This window comes from Schistocerca americana, chromosome 3 (assembly GCF_021461395.2).
Source record: "Schistocerca americana isolate TAMUIC-IGC-003095 chromosome 3, iqSchAmer2.1, whole genome shotgun sequence".
Taxonomy (NCBI): Eukaryota; Metazoa; Arthropoda; class Insecta; order Orthoptera; family Acrididae; genus Schistocerca; species Schistocerca americana.
In genome coordinates, this window is record NC_060121.1 from 541,754,696 (window position 1) to 541,778,527 (window position 23,832).

The following is a 23,832-nucleotide window of genomic DNA, read 5'->3' on the forward strand; positions in this document are numbered from 1 at the left end:
CTTGATACATAGTGTCGTCACACGATCAACAAATCGGACCGGTGTTGCGGCAGGACAAGAGCACACTTGTGCAATGAGAGGTAGGTGCCACGTCTCTTAGAGTTGGTTAACTCGGAAGTGAGGTTACTGCGGATCCATTCAGGTGCTGCCCCATGTGAATGACAGACACAGTACGATTCAGTGTCAGAAAAAAACTGTTACATATAGGGAAAGTATTGGTACTCGAATAGTATGCAAGGCTAAAGAATATTTCCAATAAAATTTAACGATATCCTGAAATAATTCTGAACATTTTGACATAAAGCCGACGACTTTTAATTTGATGCTTATGTGTTAAATGTGAAGGAAAGATTCTGACAGATCACGAAGAAGAGTTGACTGACCTATTTTCTCCTGACATACACATTACAATGTAATTAATAATCACCACTATTAAGGAACGTATTCCTAGAAATTACTCGAATACTATAATAATTGAAAAATTAAGTAAGTACTGGTGTGCAGCCTTACTTTCTTGAAGTAAAAGTTGAAACTTCAAACTGTCAGCCGTTATGCATGCTACAGACCGAACAGTACCGCGAAGTGGAATGTTCAACATACACAGTCACCAGAAGAGCAGCGACTGCACTAGCGATTACGTCAAAGACAATGGCGACATGACTCTGCTGAACTAAAGTCTGGACAGCAGACCAGAAGAAAAATAGCTAGGCGTCTTCCGGAAGTTTGAGTTTGCAATTAAACATACCCTCAGCAGTCAGCTAACATAATACCTGTGAAATCCCCCTAATATAATTATTTTAATTGTTCCTATTTTTATCACTTGCCTATTTAATGTGGTTTCTTTTTAACAATTGTCGTAACAGCATTCATTACGCGTTCCCAAGGTGACTATAACGCCCCAGGGATAAGAACGTTACTGGAAGGCTGTGTGCGCAACGCTCCCCTTCTGGTCCGCGTTGTTTCTCGGTGTGTTCTTATAACACATAGTGATACCTTCTTTTATACTGCGCGGTCAAAAAAACATCAATATGGCGAGATTTCTGGAATAATGGCCACGCCGATAGAAAATTCGTGTTGTCATGGAAGATTGCAAACAAAATTATCGTGCAGCAACACATTTCCTCTATGAGCCGCGGGAAATAGTTTGCTGTATCGCATATTTCCTTTTTTAACGGTACGTTAAAAAGTATGTCGTGAAATTCATGACCTGAATGAGCTGCCACGAAGCCTGATGGGGTGGTGCTCCAGTACGTGGAAGATTCTTTTAGTGCCATTCTGCTGCTGCTGGACAGTTTATCTTCCACATAGAGCTTTGCTTTGTTATACAAGTTCGTTTGTGGTGAGCACCCTAGGTCTATAGCTTTGTAGTCTTGAAGCATTTAATCCAGCAGTGTGATTCACTATCCAACATGTGGTCCAGAAGGAATACAAAAATGTTTGCAGGCACCCTAAAAGTCTCCATTACTCTCCTGGGAAAATGTGTAGATTTTGAGATCTAGCTATTTTGTAAAATAAGAGAATAATCTATCAGTAACGCACATTTTCCTATACTTTCACGGATGTGATACGTAATGTTTCTGTTACTACAAATACCAAGAAACTATCAGATGGTGTGCATTTAGAGTAAACATTACATTACTCAGAATATTTTGAGGTTCAAGCGAAATTCCCGATCGCAGTTCTTCGCCCTCGATAACATGTAATCAATTTTCGCATCGTTTTTTTGAAAAAAATGTGCATTATAGTTGTCGAGTAATTAAATTAAAAATAATTCTGATTCTTAGGCTCTGACCAATGTTCTCGTGACGTTCCCCTTGGTTGCAAGCAAATGCAGAAACTGGAAGCCATATTGTCTCTTGAACAGTCCGCTCTGTATATATTGATGGAGAATCATTAGTTGGCCGTGCAAGCTTTGCAACGAAATTCCGCGAAATGAAATATTATTTAACCACCGCTGTATTATTAGCTTACTCTGTCCAGTTTTTGTTGACGTGCAGGTCTGTAAAGTGTTGCACAAAATAAAAGAAAACCTTTGCTATTAATGCATCTTTTGCTGAGCCGATTTTGCTCAGTATCTGCAACACTCTGTTGCCTTTATTTGCTCCTTGTATTTTCAAGTGGCATAAGCAGTTAATCTATAATCATGTCGGACGTTGCAATGAGGACAAGTGGCTGCTGCTTGCTTAATTGATGCATTTGTAGCAACAGCTGCTAATCAACTACCATATGAAGAGGTCCGGTATCTAGTGAGAGGACAGAGAACTTATTTCAAGTGGAGTGACGCTAAGATTACTGACAGAGGCGTAAGAACATTAAAGAGGATTGTTATTTGCAATAAGAAGACCACTGCCACGAAAGTGACAGTGTCAGTTACGACATTACGACTGGACCAGCATAAACCAAAGATTAGGTGCGGGGATGCTTATGCCACACAACTGACGTCAAAGTTAATCAAGACATTTCAGCGGAGTATTTAGCGCAAAACTAGGACTATAGTCTGCTGTTATTATGAAAGGCATTCTAACATGTCTACTTCTACGCAGTACCTCATGGAAGGACGTGTTGTTTTAGACGTAAAATCCAGTCATACAATACTTTAAACGAATGTTCACATACTTTGTCAGACCCGTACGCTTACGCCTCACTGAACAATCCCAACGACGGTTATTAGTGTTTCTAAATATCTGGTTTATATCATCTGGAGACGTAAATACCACTTGGTAAACTTTACTTCTGTACTCAAACCTGTAACAGTTAAGTAACTCGTAATAATAAGGGAACGGTAGTTTGTGTAGCACTTCTACTAAGAGGCACATAAACCCTTTCTATCAATGATGAACGTGCCTGTTGACACTTTCTCGCGCACGTCAAAACATTCGACAGGCGATCCGGTGCACGCATTACCCGCAAGTTTACAGTGCACGCGGTCTTTTTCCGCCGCTGACGTCTACTGGCACGGGGGCAGGAGCGACGCCGAGCAAGGCGCCGCGTCCCCACACCCACCACAGCCTTGTCTTGTTCTGCGTACCTCACTGTGGACGTCCCGACAAGGAAAGCGCAATCACTGCCTGTTTTACCGGGAAGAACCAGAACGCAGCGCAGCGAAAAGAAATATAGTATTCAACAGTACATACTGAGCACACGTTATTTTATGAATGCTTAAGTTAACGACGAATCAAATAAACATTAGTGACCCAAATTCTTGCAATTTTTACCGGATCAGAAATTTATTTATTATTAATTTATTTTAAAAATATTTTTTTCAACAAACTTTTTCTAATTGCCACAATAACTACTAAGTTTCGATGAATTACTGATCATTTTATGATTTATAAATGAAAATTAAACATTAATGAGTATTTAACTGAGATGACTAAAAATATTTCATTTTTTAAAGAGTCGCTGATTAGTAACGAATTGTAAAAAGGCAAAAATAATTGTGAAAGAACTGAGTTCTTTTACAAAAAAAAACCTTTATTTGTAACATTGTGTACCTAAGGCGGTTAAAGTAAATATTTTCAAAATATATACAGCTGCAGCACCTCATGTTAATCCATCTGTTACATTAATTTATTTATTTACACAGATTGCAGTAGGGACTGGAGATAATCTCTGCATTGGATCAGGTTTCACAAATAAAAAAGCATTTTTTTTTATCATGGTTTACGTAAACGTAAATACGATAATGCTTGTAATATTATAAATAGTAATGATAATCGTAATAACAGAAGTGAAAGGATCAATTGAAACAGGATTTGCATTTATGTAAGGCTATTCAGAATGACAGTCCTACCTAGAAAGAATCATACCAGTACTACTATTATCCAGCAATAATAATAATAATAATAATAATAATAATAATAACGACAATAGCAATAATAATAGTGACACTAAAAGATACAAGTTTATTTATGTGTATACAAATATGTAACGGTGCAACAGAGCGAGTTCTAAAAGATAAATTTACACCGACTTCTCCGGTTGCGGACTTGGCGAAATTATTCCTGATGAGAATGCAGGGTTCTCAGTTGTAAAGGATGCTTTGAAAAGCAAGAGGAGCCATTGTTGTTGTCTTAGGAGCTTCTTCATCATCTGTCATTGGAAACTGGGCATGTATTATCATACTCTGATGTGATGAGAGAGATCGTTCCAATGTTAGCTTACTGCTACGGAAAAGGATATAGAGGTTAAGTTTGCGTGATGAAAAGTGACAAACGGATTGTGCTCTGATGGAAACTAGTGTTTCTGATGTGCTTCTCAGGTAAGACACTTAATGGTGAAGAGAGGTATAACGCACGGCAGGCGTGTACGTTGACCAAAAGGTAAAACAGATAAACAGTCTGGAAATCTCTGCGCATATCTACACGTAGTCAGCAATGCAGCACATAAGACGTTGTATATCATCATGACCAAATATCGTCAATTTCCCTGAGGACGATCTTGTAGCAAGGCTGCAGCTAGAATCTGAACCTGTGATGTGGACTATACCGAGGCAAATATTTTGTCAATTAAAATGACATTTAGCGTAATTTTCAGATTAAAAACGTATAATTCAGCATTTAACGTGCATTACCGAATTGCATAAACTTTTCCCATCCAATTTTTTAATTTAATGAATTTATGAGCTTAAAGAATTGAAAATAATTTTCATTTTTGACTTCCGCTTTTGAATTGCTCTTCCTTTTTAGGGCGTATTTTATGGAAGTACATAATAATGGGAAAATATAATAAGAGTGTTTTGTAGTGATAGCTTGTAAATTAGAGTTATTCGGTTGCAATAACGACCACAGACTCTGGTTCGTGGCTTCAGCGGTCTACGCCAGCTCTTACCAACTGAAATCGTGACTCATCTGACCAGGCTACGGTTTTCTATTCGTCTGGGGTCCAACCGATATGGTCATTTGCCCAGGAGAGGCGCTCCAGAATATGTCGTGCTGTTAGCAAAGGCACGCGTGTCAGCCCATTAACGACAAATTCCGTCGCACTGCCCTAACGGATACGTTCGACAAGCCGCACATCGATTTCAGCTGTTATTTCGTGCAGTGTTGCTTGTCTGTTAGCACTGACAACTCTATGCGAACGCCACTGCTCTCGCTCGTTAAGTAAACCGCGTTGCCAGCGATGAGATGTTGTACCTGAAATTTAGTGTTCTCGCCACACTCTCGGCGCTGTGCGTCACGGAATATTGAATTCCCTAACGTTTTCCGAAATGGAATGTCCCACGCATCTTGCTCCTACTAACATCCCGCCATTCAAAGTCTGTTAATTCCTGCCATGCGACCATAACCACATCAGATACTTTTTCATGTGAATCAGCTGACAAGGGTTTCCCAAGGTGGCTTCCATCAACTCCCCCTCCCAGATGATGCCCTCTCTCCCTCCATTTATCCCTCCTATCAACTCTGATCCTCACTCCCCCTCTTTTCCTCTGTCCTTTTCCCGGGCTCCCTCTCCCCCCTTACATCCTCTTTTTTCCCACCTCCACTCTCTCTGCCCCCTTCTCTCCCCCGAGTCCTTTTGCATTTCCCTCCTCTGCCTCTTCTCATTCCCTCTCGCGTCTGCCCTGCCCCTCTCCCCCTTTATGAGTCCTCTCCCTCCTTGGTCACCCCCCTTTTTCGTTTTTTCCTTCCTCCCTCCTTGTTCTTCCCCCTCCTCCTCCTCCAGGTCCCCCCCCCCCTTCTGCCTTTGGCTCGGGAGCGTCACCTTTGTGCCGCCATTTTCGTGCAGTGTTTTACAGTGAGTGTTCTGTGTTGTGTTTTTTTGGGAAGTGTTGCGAACGGCCATCATACTATCACTGGGTGTGCTTTTTATCTCTTGCGAACAGAAACCAGGCTGTAGCCATGTTCTTTAATTATGTGTGTACTACGTTACTTGTCTGATTCCTGTGTCTTTTATTAACATGGCCAACCCCTTTTGCTTTCTGTTTTCACTTTCCGCTTTATCCGCCACTTTACACTTTAAGTCACCGTTTTATCGCCTGTTTTTCTTGTTTCTTTTCTTCTTCTGTTTAAAAAAAAAAAGTCTGTAGGCTGTAGAGCAGCGTACTAACCTGCTGCCAGCCCGCCCCCTTCGGGGGGAATTGAAAATCAACAAAGGAAAAAAAAACCTAACAAGGGAACCTCCCCATAGCACCCCTCTCTGATTTAGTTATAAGTTGGCACAGTGGATAGGCCTTGAAAAACTGAACACAGGTCAACCAAAAAAACAGGAAGAAGTTATGTGGAACTATGAAGAAAATAAACAAAATATACAATCTGAGTAGTCCATGCAAAAGATAGGTAACATTAAGGACAGTGTGAGCTCACTCGCGCCGTGATACCGTGGTTAGCAAGAGCAGCTGCGAAACCAGAGGCCCTTGGTTCAAGTCTTTCCTCAAGTGAAAAGTTTAATCTCTTTATTTTCGCAAAGTTGTGATCTGTCCGTTCGTTCATTGACGTCTCTGTTCACTGTAATAAGTTTGATGTCTGTGTTTTGCGACCGCACCGCAAAACCGTGCAATTAGTAGACGAAAGCACGCTTCTCTCCAATGGGAACCGAAAACATTTGATCGTAAGGTCATAGGTCAACCGATTCCTCCACAGGAAAACACGTCTGATATATTCTATACGACACTGGTGACGGCATGTGCGTCACATGACAGGAATATGTTGTCGACCTACCTAACTTGTAAATAAGCAAAACATACAAACTGAGTAGTCCATGCGCAAGATAGGGAACATCAAGGATAGTGAGAGCTCAGGAGTGCCGTGGTCCCGTGGTTAGCGTGAGCAGCTGAATGAGAGGTCCTTGGTTCAAGTCTTCTCCCGAGTGAAAAGTTTAATTTTTTATTTTCAGACAATTATGAAAGTTCAGGCACTCACACGTAATCAACTTCGGTCTCCAAAATTCCAAGACATGTTCAGATTTGCTTGGACATATGCAGGATTTGACGCTCTACACACGGAAAAATTTGAAAACGTTAAAAACATGTTTTGACAGAGCACAGGGAAAAATGGGCGACTGTGAAACTGTTGCATTCATTTGTTGCAGTTTATGTGACAAACTCTTATGTTTTCATCACTTTTTTGGGATTGATTATCACATCCACAAGAAAACCTAAATCGTGCAAGGTAGAACAATCTTTTTACCAATTCGCCAAGTGTACAAGTTAGGTAGGTCGACAACATACTACTGTCATGTGACACACATGCCGTCACCAGTGTCGTATAGAATATATCAGACGTGTTTTCCTGTGGAGGAATCGGTTGACCTACGACCTTACGATCAAATGTTTTCGGTTCCCATTGGAGAGAAGCGTGCTTTCGTCTAGTAATTGCACGGTTTTGCGGTGCATTCGCAAAACACAGACATCAAACTTATTACAGTGAACAGAGACGTCAATGAACGAACGGACAGATCATAACTTTGCGAAAATAAAGAGATCAAAACTTTTCACTCGAGGGAAGACTTGAACCAAGGGCCTCTGGTTTCGCAGCTGCTCTTGCCAACCACGGTATCACGGGGCGAGTGAGCTCACACTGTCCTTAATGTTGCCTATCTTTCGCATGGACTACTCAGTTTGTATATTTTGTTTATTTTCTTCATAGTTCCACACAACTTCATCCTGTTTTCTCGATTGATCTGTGTTCAGTTTTTCAAGGCCTATCCACTGTGCCAACTTATAACTAAATCTGGTGGGGGTGCGATGGGGAGGTTCCCTTGCAAGAACAAAAGACAGGTCCGCCAATGCAACACCCTTTTACTCCTGGTGTGCGCGATACTGCCGCTTCTGTATGTGTGCATATTGTTATCCCATGACTCTTTGTCACCTCAGTGAAAATTCAGTCGAAAAATGGCGCACAGAATAATTACGTTTATGTCTCCTAGAATGATACGAAGGTCCGCATTACACAATCAACTCACAGAAATTTTTCTTTAAATAGACTGCAGGCTTGCAATGCAGGATACCTTCGCTGCAACTAGAAGTACGCCAAGAGGAAATGAGCGCTGTGTTTCATAGTAAGTGCAGTAAACGAGCGTCGTTTTTGTTTGTTCTGCAGCTACGGCGGTGTGGGCGGCGCTGCTGCTACAGCTGGCAGTCGTAGCGGCGGCGCCCTGGAACACGGGCTGCCTCTTCTCCAGGGACCCAGACTGTTGGCGATCGCACGCAGGTAAGCCACCAGAAAGACTACTCCATCTCGTTTCTTCGTCTGTGTGTTCATATTTCTGAACTGAGACTCTCTGTCACACTGTTCACTAAATTGATCGATAATATTTCCTCCACCTGAATACCAATTTAGACTATCCGCCATACCGTTGCTTCATTCCCTGTGATCCAAACCACTTCTCTCAAGCTCATTAATTCGCAAACCTACATTTACTGGTGCAGCTCCTTCGCGTAAAATCTCTTATAGCAATAGCAATCATTCTATTCACCACTCTCAGTAACATGTACCGTATTTCAGTGCACTAGTAAATTATCGTTTTTATCGCCTCATTAGCAAGTAATTGTAGACTAACCATCATATTTATTTTAAAAATACCAAAGCACGTTTCATACAGGGTGTCTGAAACCGCTTGTGTCAAATCGTAACAGGTGATAGAGCAACCACAACTGGTTATATTGAGGTAGGGAACCAATGGTCGGAAATACATACTTACTGTCTTATTGACATACACAGGCACACCACATAACAACAACGTAGCTCATACTAATTGTTCAAAGCGACGATCGCCATCCTCAGTGCATGTATTTCAGTGGTGAGTGAAGTTCTGCAGCAATCGCACGAAGATGCTGGGTATCCGGTCAGGGGCGCTGCAGTCGTGGACTGTGCGGCTGATTCCGGCGGAGGTTCGAGTCCTCCCTCGGGCATGGGTGTGTATGTTTGTCCTTCGGATAATTTGGGTTACGTAGTGCGTAAGCTTAGGGACTGATGACCTTAGCAGTTAAGTCCCATAAGATTTCACACACATTTGAACATTTGTTTGCTGGGTATCTGTTGTACAATGGAGCAGGCAGCAGGCGATAAACAACGTACACCCCTGACCACCAGACAGACATACTTCACACAACTTCGCTGACAGCACATGGCTCATGTAAGGCCGCACGCATCGCACTGAAACGTTCCCTTAAAAAATTACTGTGCTGATAAACCCCTTACGTTATTTGATTTTCAAACAGCTGAGAAGAACTGAAAGTACTCAGACATTTCTCTCTTTACTTATTCTGATCAAAACTAAACTGACACACAATATTTTTAGCGCAACGCAATCTGACTTTTAATAATCTCTACAAAAGAATGGCCCTGATTAACCATAACCTACACCTTTCATGAATCACTTACCTCACAAAAATCTTTGTTACTCGAACTACTGCAATACAGCGAGCGCCACTACTGCCAGCTAAATAAAAGATTCCAACTACTTAAGTCACTAACTACTGATAGGCATAGTTAGCATATGAAAGATTTTGATAAAGAACAAACAATGTATTTACCTTAATAGTGTTCAAAAGTCATAATATATATAGCAGTTCATGACATCCAGTCTTACAAATTTACAGTCTCTGATGGACACACGTCCAGATCACCCGCTCTCAAAACTCCGCCATCTCTCTCCCCACATCCACCACTGCTGGCTGCTCACCAACTGCGCAACGCTACGCGCTGTTCACATCCAACTGCCCAACACTACAATAGCGACTATTCCAACAATGCCACCCAGCCACAGACTGCACACAGCACAGCCAGTGATTTTCATACAGAGCGCTACGTGGCGTTACCAATATAAAAACCTAAACAGCCTACTTACAGCACCAGCGAATTAACCTGCGCCGCACGCACAACACCACTCCTGGTGTTAGTTATCCATTGCATCAGACTGCTTGCGATGTATCCATGGACAGGTCTGTTACTGTGTACAGTGCGCCACGCGTAGTGAGAGATGGAACGTTACTCATCACGAGAGTTGGCATCCATGCATTTAACACACGGAGCTGCCGGATGTAGTGCGCTTAAAGCAGCACGAATGTCCAGAGAGCGCTTTCCCGATAGGTGTTATCCTAATTGGAAGGAGTCGGTGACGCCACAGAGAGCCGGCCAAGGTTCCCGCAACGACATGTGCGAAGACGAAACTTTGAGGAGATGGTGTTGGATCGTGTGGCCGACCACGCAGCAATAAGCAAGCATCAAGTTGCCCGTGAAACGCACACATCGTAGGTTACATGTGGACGTACTGGTGGAACAGGTATTACACTCCTATCATAAAGAACGTGTGGAATCACTGGGAGTAATGGATTTTGAGTCCCGCGATCACTTCTGTCAATAGATTATCCACTGCAGTGATGTATTGCCGAATTTCGTACCGTTTATATTGTTCACGGATGACGTCTCATTCAACCGTGATGTTGTTTTCAACAGCCGCAATAGCCATGTCTGGAGTGAGGACAATATGTACACCACCCATATCGGTGGGCACCAGCAAGGAGTTTGTAAATGTGTGGCCAGGCATTGTCCCAGATCGTCTTATAGAATCCTATTTGCTGCCTCCCCGTCTGACTGTTACGCTTTACCTGGTGTTCCTGCATGTGCTGCAGCAGTTATTGGAGGCTGAACCCCTTGTTGTCCGCGAAAGGATATGGTTTCTACACAACGGTACAGCCGCCCACTTCGATGTTAATGTCGGCAAACACCTGAACGACACATACTCTTATTGGTGGATTGGAAGGGCTGGTCCTTTCTTATGGATACGGAGATCGCCGAATCTCACATCCCTGGATTATTTCCCCTGGGGTTATATCTAGACGTTTGTGTATGAAACTCCCGTTCAAACGGATGAAGACTTGTTTGCTAGGCAGGACGTCATCCGCCGTTGCCATGCATGCACTGAGAGTGGCTGTCGTAACTTTGAAAAATCACTGCGATCTACGCTGTTGTTATGCGACGTGTGTTGTGTACGTCCATAACACAGTATATATGCATTTCAGACCATTGGTTCCCTATCTCAATATAATCGACTGTGCACTCACTGCCGTTTGTTTCAGTTTGACCCGGAAGATTTGTGACACCCTGTACTTACTGTTTTAGTTTTATAAGTAAGGAGACTGTTGCACCTCGCAACACTTTTCAGCCTTCCGCCTCTACCCAGCTGTGTAATAGAAGCTTAATATATTTCATGTCATTTACTTTATATTTGTTTATTTCATATTTTCTTATTCTATTTTGACACGATGACTTTCACTTTTTGTGCGGTGCAATCTCTTTATTAAATCACAAAAATTACTTCAGAAAAGTAAGGTTTCTCCAAACGTGAAAAAATATTCCAAGTTAAACATGGCCAAGTACCTATCAAAAAATATTCTAATCAAATTTAAGAGTGCTGCAGTCGAAAAGATGTTCTCAGTACCGTAATTAATAGTCAGTTGTTAACATTATTGCTTTACCACAGACTAATAATCAGTAAGTGAAATCAAATCAACAAAGAGATTTATCAAAAACCAGTTACAAGTTATAAACATTTTGAAGCATAAGCTATATGAAACACTAATTTCCATTTTCACGGCCGAAAAATTAAGATATTGGAGATACCGAGTTCATTTGCAGACGTCACGTATCGTATGGGTAGAACATGCTGCACGGCTGGCACCACTGACGAAGTATGGCTGAAAGGGCCACATGTTACGTAACTTGTTTCAGAAATATACAGAACTGTACTCACTATAAAACAGCATCCTCCACATGACTTTAATGTACCATACAAAACCTAAATATTATGCTGAACTCGTCATATTTACAAGCGCTGCACGAAACGCAACCTCATGTCTCACAACAGCAAAAACAGTGGAAAATGCCGGAAACAGGTTGTGGCGATCTCTAGTGCGTGTTCCCTCATGTGGTATTAAAATCTGTCACTAGATTTAAACACCTAACAGGAAGCATCACGTGGTTCCTATGTACATCTCCTCTACTTCCGATCCGTTTGAAAGGCCTGCTTTGCTGAGACAAACATGGAAGACCAGAAGACAGTTTTATGACTTGAAACAGAAGCCAATGTTTGTTCCTGGGCCTACTTCACTCTTTAGCATATGCTAGGGGTGACTCTTTTTCTTACGTTTTTTACTTTCATTAGTAGGCCTAATATATGCCCAAAATATATGCCCACAAATATTCGTAATAGAATCACTCTGTCTCTCTTTCTCATACACATGCACATGCTCCCCCCCCCCCCCCCTTCTCTCTCTCTCTCTCTCTCTCTCTCTCACACACACACACACACACACACACACACACACACACACACACACAGAAACACAGATTGAGTCCTCCAGTTCCCATCAAGGTTTTCGGGAGGTTTCGCTTTTACTACCCTTTTATTTCAAATTGGGAACTCCTGAGTCCCACTAGCAGCTGTTAACTGGCTGAAAAAAAACGATACCTCTGTAACGGGCCAGATCTCAAACAGACCTTCTCACTCCTTTGGGAAGAGATTGACAGAAAAAGGTACACTGCCTCTCTGCCACTGCTTTACACGTCAAGAAAGTCGTCAACTTCACCACGTACACTGATAGATTTAAATATCTACATTGAGCGCTGAAATGTCAGTTTGAGAACATATTGTCCCAGAAAATAACCGGAAATAACTGCAATGTCACGGTTCCGACCGAGGTTCAAGTAAAGTTTTCTTTTGTTGTAAGTGGAAACATCGCTTCAAATATTCCTAATAGGAAACCTCTCTGCCTCTTTATCAGGTCTCTGAAATTTCGCTTAAAAGAACTGAGTTACAAACTGAGCAGTATCTTAAACTGCCCATCTTATTGTACTGCAGGGAATGAAACGGATAAAAATGAAGTTCAGTTCAAACATGTTTGATGCGAAAGCAGCAGGGTTCTACAATATTTAATAAACTAATTCGGATGAAAAGCACTTCCATTCTTCACACCAAATATAGAAAGTGACACATCGTATTTTAAGGGCCCTACTTACAAACTTCATAGATGTGATAGACATGGCATTTGTAATATGGAGCTCCATACTACATGTTTGCTCGTATGATTACAAATTCTCATAGTTAGACTCTCGTTGATAATGAGACACGTCTCGAAGGTCATCTACTTCGATGTTATCACACATTCGGTCACATTTTTTTGTAATTTGTACTTTGTTGCCCCGGTAATGAATCAAATCAGATCGAATTTCCCGTTTCGGTGAAGGTTTTCGGGATGTTTGCTTAGTAGTAGGCAAGTATAATAACAGAAAATCCTCTCCAGATTATTCCCTACCGGGAACTTCCTTGCCTTATTGTAACACTAAGCTGGAATCTGAAAAGTCGAAAAATTCTACACCAGTTCTTCCTAATTAGTTGTGCACGGAAGGAAAGAAAAATATCCGAATTCATTATGCAGCAGATACTAACTGTATACACTTAAAACACGCGCAGCTAGTCAACGACCTAACTGAAAAAAGCCAGACTCTTCACGAGTTCGATGACTCAACGACTGGGTTAGTCAATTGACTGCACAATTATTAATCGTCAATAAATTCCTCATACACTATTCACTGGTAAACCTACTTACATTTGAGACAGTATCAAAAACCTGCTAACTCACATCGGTGATCTGAAGAAAAACTACCAGCCATTGTGGAGACAGAGTCTCAACATCGTTCCTCTGGAGAAAAAGTGTGGTGCGAGGAGGCAGAGAACAAATTTTTTCTGAGTCGTTTTACAGGAGTCACGTAAGGTGACTTGTTTGATAATGAGTTGCCACTGTTATTGGAACTACTTCCTTTATCGTCTCTAAGCATGACGAGGAGTGTCCACAATCTGACCCCCAGCTGACACGTCGTCTAAGTCTCAGACTTTCTTACAGATGGAACAGACGTACCACCTAGATCTCCATCAGTTTTTCCGCTAAGTCTTTGATTATGGGAATGAGGGGAAAACTATGCAGCGAAGAAGAAGAACAACGGACGTCATAGGCTACCTGGTTATGGACCGCATTATGCTCCCAAAAGGAGATCTCAGGATATCTGCATGTAGTACTGTGGAGAAAGCTGGAAAATGCATTAAGTTCGGCGGGAGGAGTCTTGTCAATTGAACATAAAATGGTTTCACACAATTTTTTACTTCAGAGTGTCGATACTGCAGCTGTACGAAAATTTTGTCGTTCTTCCATAAATTCTCTGCAACTACCCTGACATGATACGCTTAGCGCTCTCAAATACATTATAAATTATGTTTATTGATATTGTTTTTATAATTACAAGTTTACAATACATTTAGTATAAGAATTATCACGATCATTACAACAGAATGATCAGAAAGTGCAGTTATATGTTGTTCTAACCGAATACAGATGATATTCACCATATGCTGGTAATTTATATTCGCAAACATGTAAACAAACCAGTGGAATTTAAAAGAAAAATTCCACAAAAACACACTCTTCTTTGTGTGTTTCTGACGCAGACTCTTGGGCTTCTAGCAGCGTGGATAACTCGAATTACTGATAGATATCTATAATCTATACTGCAGTGCATACTGTGAATGAATAGTCAGAACACTACAGTGGTAACAATGAAATCCGTTTAACATACATATTACGTGTAGGGGCCAATTTAAAACATTTGTTGCAAATATAGAGTCCACTCTAAGAAAAAAAGAACCGACGCATCACTCAGGAATTATCCGAATGGGACGGAAATCGGTAGATGTGCTGTAGATGTACAGACAAACAAATAATTAAAATTTCAGAAAAATTGATATTGGATGATATTCAAGAGAAAGAGCTTCACAAAACGAATTAGTCAATAACACGTTGGTCTACCTCTGGCTCATATGCAAGCAGTTATTTGGCTCGGCTTTCACTGACAGAGTTGTAGGATGTCCTTCTGAGGGATATTGTGTCAAATTCTGTCGAGCTGGAGGATGTGATCGTCAAAATTTCGAGATGCTTTTGTGGGGCCCAGCCCATAAGGTTGCAAAAATTCTCAGCTAGGGAGAGATCCGGATGCCTTGCTGGCCAAGGTAGGATTTGGCAAGTACGAAGGCAAGCCGTAGAAACTCTCGCCGTGTGCGGGCGGGCATTATCTTGCTGACATACAAGCCCGGGATGCCTTGCCATGAAGGGCAAGGAAACGGCGCGTAGAATATTTTCGACGTACCGCTGTGCTACAAGGGTGCCGCGAATGACAACAAAAGGGTCGCTGCTATGAAAAAAATGGCACCCCGGAACATGACACCTCGCTGTCAGGCCCTATGGCGAGCCACAATCGGATTGGCATCCCACTGCTGTCTAGGGCGTCTCGAGAAACGTCTTAGGCGTAGAATTTCATTGAATGGAGTAGAATTATCCCACAGTGCTGGGATAACAACCTGAATGTCACCCGCCATACTGCCCGACAACCTGAAGTATTGGTCGAGGGCCCCTGTGGCCGAGCGGTTCTAGGCGCTTCAGTCCAGAATCACGCGGCTGCTATGGTCGTAGGTTCGAATCCTGCCTCGGGCATGGATGTGCGTGATGTCCTTAGGTTTGTTAGGTTTAAGTAGTTCTAAGTCCAGGGGACTGATGACCTCAGATGTTAAGTCCCATAGTGTTTAGAGCCATTGTTTTGGTCTACGGTACCCTTACATCACAGCGGTACGTCGATCTTATTTTACGCCCCGTTTTCTTGCTCCTCTTGCCAAGCCATCCTGGGCTTGTATTTAAACAAAATAATGCCCATCCTCACACGGCTAGTGTTTCTACTGCTTATCTTCGTACTTGTCGAAACCTAATTTGACTAGAAAGGTTGCCGGATCTCTTCGTAATTAACAACGTTTGGATCCTCATGGAATGGGCCCTCAAAACCAGCTTGGGTTTTTGACGATCTAACGAGACAGTTGGTCAGAATATGGCACGATATCCCTAAAGAGGACATCCAACAATTCTATCAATGTCAGGCCGAACAACTGCTTGCGTAAAGGCCAGTGGTGAACCAACGCGTTATCTACTTGATCAATTTGTCACGCTCTTTCTCTTGAATAAGTCACTCAGTTTTAATGTAGCTGAAAACATTTATTTGTGCATGTACGCCACATCTACCGATTTCCATCCCATTCCGATAATTCCTTCGTAGTGCCTCGGTTTTTTTCGTCTTGGAGTGTTTCTGCAGGATATTTACACACACTCACAAAACCACTTATGCATACACACACACACACACACACACACACACACACACACGCGCGCGCGCGCGCGCGCGCGCGCGCGTGCCTGCACACACACACAGTCACAGTAATACAAAGTTCTAAAGAGGTAAAGTAGCCACCTTCTTTCTACAAAAAAGTAATCTGTTTAAAACGTGAGGTTACATTGACTAAATTCTGTTGGATGTGTGATCTTACTAGCTCTGGCAACTAAGTCCATTATTAACTTCATTTGTTAAAGCTGTCCTCACTTGCTGGTTAATTTATTTTGAGTTTGCATACATCATGATTGAAAAAATGGTAAGTATAGCTTACTGACTTGTTCTTGAACTACTACAGTAATTTGATGATATAGTTCTTTGTAGCAAGAGAAAACAGTGTTGAATTTTATGCTTTGATGAAAACGTGAATATCACGATTTATTGGCCTTAATATTTTACGTTATTGAACTTAAAATTATACATGAGGGGAGGTTTCACAGTGGAGTGGAATCCTTATGGAACAGTCGGACATAATTTCCTGGGAAACTAAGTACACAGATAGATGGAAGCAAAGGACGTAAAACTGCAATAAATTCATTCCTGTTAAAGTACTGAGGTGGACAAGTCATCCTTGATATTCTATATTCATTTACTGTACACATAGTTAATAGAACCATCTGAATAATTTCCTTACTCACTTCATTGTTACAGGTACAAGTGTGGATAATCACGCCCTTGGGACACTTCACACACAGAATTCGGCACTTACCCCAGCAAAAGACAAGACTGACAACAGATGGCCACATATCCGACAGCAGGAAGCAGAAAATGGCGAAAGTGAACAAAATCATCTAGTCGATGTAAAGAAAAAGTACTTACATGAATTGACGAGACTCTTACAAGGTATTATGCCAGAGAGGGAAGACAGAAGTAGGAGCGACAGCGACAGTATCAGTGACAGCAGCAGCAGCAGCAGCAGCAGTAGCGACAGCGACAGCAGCAGCAGCAGCAGCAGTAGTAGTAGCAGTGAAGAGAACAATATTAGTAACACTGAAAACAGTAGCAGTAATGAATTTGGAAGTGGACAAGATGGACTTAGTGGAGAGAATGGAAGTGGAAGTGGAGGTGGTAGTGGAGGACAAGCTGGTAGTGGAGGATCTGGAAGTGGCAGTGGAAATGGTGGAAACGGTGGTAATGGAGGCAATGGTGGGGACGGTGGAGACAGTGTAACTGGAGGAGATGGAGGGGATGGTGGAAATGGAGGTAATGGTGGAGATGCAGGCGACAGCAGCAATGGTGGTGATGCCGGTGATGGAGGAGATGGTGGTGATGGAGGCAATGGTGGTGATGCTGGCAATGGAGGTGAGGGTGGCAATGGTGGTGATGGAGGAGATGGAGGAAATGGCAGTGATGGTGGAGATGGCGGGGATGGAGGCAGTGGTGGTGATGCTGGCAATGGAGGTGACGGTGGCAATGGTGGTGATGGAGGCAATGGAGGTAGTGGTGGCAATGCTGGAGATGGAGGAGATGGTGGTGATGGAGGTGACAGTGGCAATGGCGGTGGTGCTGGTGATGGAGGTGATGGTGGCAATGGTGGTGATGGTGGAGATGGAGGTGATGGTGGAAATGGAGGCGATGGTGGAGATGGAGGTGATGGAAGCAGTGGTGGTGATGGTGGTAATGGAGGTGATGGTGGAAATGGAGGCGATGGTGGAGATGGCGGTGATGGAAGCAGTGGTGGTGATGCTGGCAATGGAGGTGACGGTGGCAATGGTGGTGATGGAGGCAATGGAGGTAGTGGTGGTGATGCTGGAGATGGAGGAGATGGTGGTGATGGTGGTGATGGAGGCAATGGAGGTAGTGGTGGTGATGCTGGAGATGGAGGAGATGGTGGTGATGGTGGTGATGGAGGCAATGGTGGTGATGCTGCAGATGGAGGAGATGGTGGTGATGGTGGTGATGGAGGCAATGGTGGTGATGCTGGTAATGGAGGTGATGGTGGAAATGGAGGCGATGGTGGAGATGGCGGTGATGGAAGCAGTGGTGGTGATGCTGGCAATGGAGGTGACGGTGGCAATGGTGGTGATGGAGGCAATGGAGGTAGTGGTGGTGATGCTGGAGATGGAGGAGATGGTGGTGATGGTGGTGATGGAGGCAATGGTGGTGATGCTGCTGATGGAGGAGATGGTGGTGATGGTGGCAATGGAGGCAACGGTGGTGATGCTGGAGATGGTGGAAATGGAGGCGATGGTGGTGATGGAGGTGATGGAGGCAGTGGTGGTGATGCTGGAGATGGAGGTGATGGAGGCAGTGGTGGTGATGCTGGAGATGGAGGAGATGGTGGTGATGGAGGCAATGGTGGTGATGCTGGTGATGGAGGTGATGGTGGAAATGGAGGCAATGGAGGTGACGGAGGCAGTGGTGGTGATGGTGGCAATGGAGGAGATGGAGGAAATGGAGGCGATGGTGGAGATGGAGGTGATGGAGGCAATGGCAGTGATACTGGTGATGGAGGTGATGGTGGAAATGGCGGTGATGGTGGAGATGGCGGTGATGGAAGCAGTGGTGGTGATGCTGGCAATGGAGGTGACGGTGGCAATGGTGGTGATGGAGGCAATGGAGGTAGTGGTGGTGATGCTGGAGATGGAGGAGATGGTGGTGATGGTGGTGATGGTGGCAATAGTGGTGATGCTGGTGATGGAGGTGCTGGTGGAAATGGTGGTGATGGTGGAGATGGAGGTGATGGCGGCAGTGGTAGTGATGCTGGCAATGGAGGAGATGGTGGTGATGGTGGTGATGGAGGCAATGGTGGTGATGCTGGTGATGGAGGAGATGGTGGTGATGGTGGCAATGGAGGCAACGGTGGTGATGCTGGAGATGGTGGAAATGGAGGCGATGGTGGTGATGGAGGTGATGGAGGCAGTGGCGGTGATGCTGGAGATGGAGGTGATGGAGGCAGTGGTGGTGATGCTGGAGATGGAGGAGATGGTGGTGATGGAGGCAATGGTGGTGATGCTGGTGATGGAGGAGATGGTGGTGATGGAGGCAATGGTGGTGATGCTGGTGATGGAGGAGATGGTGGTGATGGAGGCAACGGTGGTGATGCTGGTGATGGAGGTGCCGGTGGAAATGGTGGTGATGGTGGAGATGGAGGTGATGGAGGCAGTGGTAGTGATGCTGGCAATGGAGGAGATGGTGGTGATGGTGGTGATGGAGGCAATGGTGGTGATGCTGGTGATGGAGGAGATGGTGGTGATGGTGGCAATGGAGGCAACGGTGGTGATGCTGGAGATGGTGGAAATGGAGGTGATGGTGGTGATGGAGGTGATGGAGGCAGTGGTGGTGATGCTGGAGATGGAGGTGATGGAGGCAGTGGTGGTGATGCTGGAGATGGAGGAGATGGTGGTGATGGAGGCAATGGAGGTGATGCTGGTGATGGAGGAGATGGTGGTGATGGAGGCAACGGTGGTGATGCTGGTGATGGAGGTGCTGGTGGAAATGGTGGTAATGGTGGAGATGGAGGTGATGGAGGCAGTGGTAGTGATGCTGGCAATGGAGGAGATGGTGGTGATGGTGGTGATGGAGGCAATGGTGGTGATGCTGGTAATGGAGGAGATAGTGGTGATGGTGGCGATGGAGGCAACGGTGGTGATGCTGGAGATGGAGGTGATGGTGGAAATGGAGGCAATGGTGGTGATGCTGGTGATGGAGGTGATGGTGGAAATGGAGGTAATGGCGGAGATGGAGGTGAAGGAGGCAGTGGTGGTGATGCTGGAGATGGTGGAGATGGTGGCGATGGAGGAAATGATGGTGATGCTGGCGATGGAGGTGATGGTGGAGATGGAGGTGATGGTGGAGATGGAGGTGATGGAGGCAGTGGTGGCAATGCTGGAGATGGAGGAAGTGGTGGTGATGGTGGTGATGGAGGCAATGGTGGTGATGCTGGAGATGGAGGAGATGGTGGAAATGGAGGTGATGGTGGTGATGGAGCTGATGGAGGCAGTGGTGGTGATGCTGGAGATGGAGGAGATGGTGGTGATGGAGGCAATGGCGGTGATGCTGGCGATGGTGGTGATGGTGGAAATGGAGGCGATGGTGGAGATGGAGGTGATGGAGGCAATGGTGGTGATGCTGGTGATGGAGGTGATGGTGGAAATGGAGGTAATGGCGGAGATGGAGGTGAAGGAGGCAGTGGTGGTGATCCTGGCAATGGAGGTGATGGTGGTGGTGGAGGTGATGGTGGAAATGGCGGCAATGGTGGAGATGCAGGTGATGGAGGCAGTGGTGGTGATGCTGGCAATGGAGGCAATGGTGGTGATGCTGGAGATGGTGGAAATGGCGGTGATGGCGGAGATGGAGGTGATGGAGGCAGTGGTGGTGATGCTGGCAATGGAGGTGATGGTGGCGATGGAGGTGATGGTGGAAATGGCGGCAATGGTGGAGATGCAGGTGATGGAGGCAGTGGTGGTGACGCTGGCAATGGAGGCAATGGTGGTGATGGTGGAGATGGTGGAAATGGCGGTGATGGTGGAGATGGAGGTGATGGAGGCAGTGGTGGTGATGCTGGCAATGGAGGTGATGGTGGAAATGGTGGTGATGGTGGAGATGGAGGCAATGGTGGTGATTCTGGCAGTGGTGGCAGTGGAGGAAGTGGAGGAGATGGTGGTAATGGTGGAAGTGGTGGCAGTGATGGCAGTGATGGTAGTGATGGCACTGATGGCAGTGACGGAGGCAATGGTGATGATGCTGGAAATGGAGGTGATGGTGGGGATGGAGGAGATGGAGGTAATGGAGGCAGTGGTGGCGATGCTGGCGATGGTGGTGATGGTGGGGATGGAGGTAGTGGTGGAGGTGCTGGTAATGGTGGTGATGGTGGAAGTGGTGGTGATGGTGGAGATGGAAGTGATGGAGGCAGTGGTGGTGATGCTGGTGATGGTGGCAATGGTGGTGATGGAGGCAATGGTGGTGATGCTGGTAATGGAGGCGATGGTGGAAATGGTGGAGATGGAGGTGATGGAGGCAGTGGTGGAGATTCTGGCAATGGAGGTGATGGTGGAAATGGTGGTGAAGGTGGAGACGGTGGCAATGGTGGTGATTCTGGCAATGGAGGAGATGGTGGAGATGGTGGTGATGGTGGAAATGGAGGCAGTGGTGGTGATGCTGGGGATGGAGGTAATGGTGGCAATGGTGGTGATGGAGGTGATGGTGGTGATGCTGGTAATGGTGGAGGTGGAGGAAGTGGAGGTGATGGTGGAAATGGAGGAGATGGAGGAGATGGAGGCAATGGTGGTAATGGTGGCAACGGAGGTAATGGTGGAGATGGTGGTAATGGAGGTAATGGTGGAGATGGTGGAGATGGCGGTAATGGAGGTAATGGAGGTGATGGTGGAGATGGTGGTGATGGTGGCAACGGAGGTAATGGAGGTAATGATGATGATGGCCAGTCTAATAATGAAAGTGGCAGCAGTGATGGAGGCAGTGATTCTGATGGTGGCATTGGTGACTGCCCGGCCGTCGGCAGTTGTCCATTACACGAAGATGCTGGATCAGATGTTACACTGTTGCCCCATGCCACTGATTGTGGACAGTATTGTGTATGTGACCATGGCGTTCCAGTAGCCATGCCTTGTCCTGCAGGACTCCACTTCAACCCAGAGCTGAGAGTCTGCGACTGGCCATATGCTGCTGGTTGTGAGGTACAGAACTAACTCAGCAGTGTGTATTCTTTGTGACACAAATCCTTAGTAGACAACATTAATGTGTTATAGTGTTTTCGTAATCATAATTTGATGTATGTCGTTTTTGGAAGAGGATGTAGCATCTGTAACTACTGTCTTATATTGTTTTATTGTGCATTTTATGTTTAACTTGGAGTAGCATTTATTTACTGACTGATCTATTTTATTTTGTTTTTATTAAAAAATCTTTGTCATTGCTTGATGTAGTCCTTTAAAATTCCGCTTTTTGTTGTTTTATTAAATGGTTTATTTACATCAGTGTGAGACTGTTTAATATTATGCCAGAGCTCTTGTTTAGCATAACTCCTTCCTCTCTTCATTGTTTACCTACCAATATGTACATATAGTGTGGCAATATAAGAGAAATGAGAGTCAGAGATAGAATCAAATAGGCTGCGATGGAGATAGGTGTAATAAAAATGGCAAAGCGAGCAGTTTATCTGAATAACAATATACTTGTAAAATTATTGTATCTATTTTTTAATGTCGTGATACAACATTTCGTAAGCAGTGTTACAGCTGCACAAGTTGACATTCTGCTGAATAATCACATTGATCTATCACTAAAGCTTTTGTCTGCCACATGAATAAAATAAACATTTTCACGAAGATAATACTCCTCTGAATCCAGATATGGTATCAGAATTTCTATATCGACCTTAGTTCTCATGTGGTAACGGGTCCTGTAATTTTTTACGCCACAAAATGTATTATTTGTAAGTGACAAAATGCCTCACTCTCATATTAAGGATTCCAAAGAAAGTACACAACAAACATATTGGCGTCACTGCAGAACTGATTCAAAAAATTAGAAACATGGAAATGAAGAAAAAGAAGAGCCAAACAAACAAAATTTCTTTCAGTTCTTTGACTCAGGATTGGCTCTGTGTCTACGTCTAACAGTAGTTGGACAATAGTTACGCACTCTGTTTGACTTGACGGTGGGTTCCTAATTTACAAATGTGTGGTGAAACAGTTCGTCATTGATGGCCTCAAGGTTATCCAGAAACAAGACCAAACTGACTGGCAGTGAAAAGTAACTTAGGTGTTATGTTTCACCCTATACGCCGATATTATCTCAGTAACTTATGTGTAATATCGCGATAATTCTCCACCTCACGCTTGTGTAAAAACCTACAACAGACTCCTTTCAAAGACAGAAATGGTACTTTTTCAGCATCAGTCAATATATACCAGCAGAAAAATGCTCCTGCAGTAGCACAAAAAACTCAAATATGTTCCTCTTTAGAAGACTCTGAAAGAAAAGTGGAGAGCCATCAGCCTCAGTTCTCACTCTGCGTCGCCACCAAAAATTCTGCCGAGCTAACGTATTCGCGCTATTTTTTACACGGAGCATACATGTGTGTTAAGGTTACTGATTCCCCCAACCAATGTATAGTGTCCACTCATCTGTATTTTTCATTTACACTGCAAAGTTGCAACACCCTGTATGTAAGAGAAATGTGACTTCTCTGCGGCCGGCCGGTGTAGCCGAGCGGTTCTAGGCGCTTCAGTCTGTTACCGCCCGACCGCTACTTTCGCAGGTTCTAATCATGCGTCGGGCATGGATGTGTGTGATGTCTTTAGGTTAATTAGGTTTAAGTAGTTCTAAGTTCTAGGGGACTGATGACCTCAGATGTTAAGTCCCATAGCGCTCAGAACCATTTTGAACATCTCTCTGAATCTGAAATTAATCAAGAATCAGGCACAACCTTGAGGCCTGCTAAATTTAGTGTGAACATAGGATTTACTAACGCTTTAATTGATTGAGCCTAGCAAAGAATTTAAAGGTGGGGAATGACAAGCTTTAAATAACACTATGGTTTATTATCAAAAAACATACGAGTATTAATACAGTAAAACACATTTATGAATACAAGACGTTGCAAAGATGTTTCCCTTTTTTTGAGTCATCAGTCTTCTAATTAGTCTGAAGCGGTCTCCCACGAATT

The 23,832-nt window shown here is 44.1% G+C and overlaps 1 protein-coding gene across 1 annotated transcript; it reads left to right on the top strand.

Moving 5' to 3' along the window:
• Positions 1-40: 40 nt before the first annotated feature.
• LOC124606213 (uncharacterized PE-PGRS family protein PE_PGRS54-like) lies at positions 41-21,850 on the top strand. Its single transcript, XM_047138186.1, has 3 exons — positions 41-80; positions 8,040-8,150; positions 16,854-21,850. Exons 1-3 carry the CDS (start codon positions 74-76, stop codon positions 21,848-21,850), a joined length of 5,115 nt encoding a protein of 1,704 aa, XP_046994142.1. The 5' UTR covers positions 41-73.
• Positions 21,851-23,832: the final 1,982 nt, after the last annotated feature.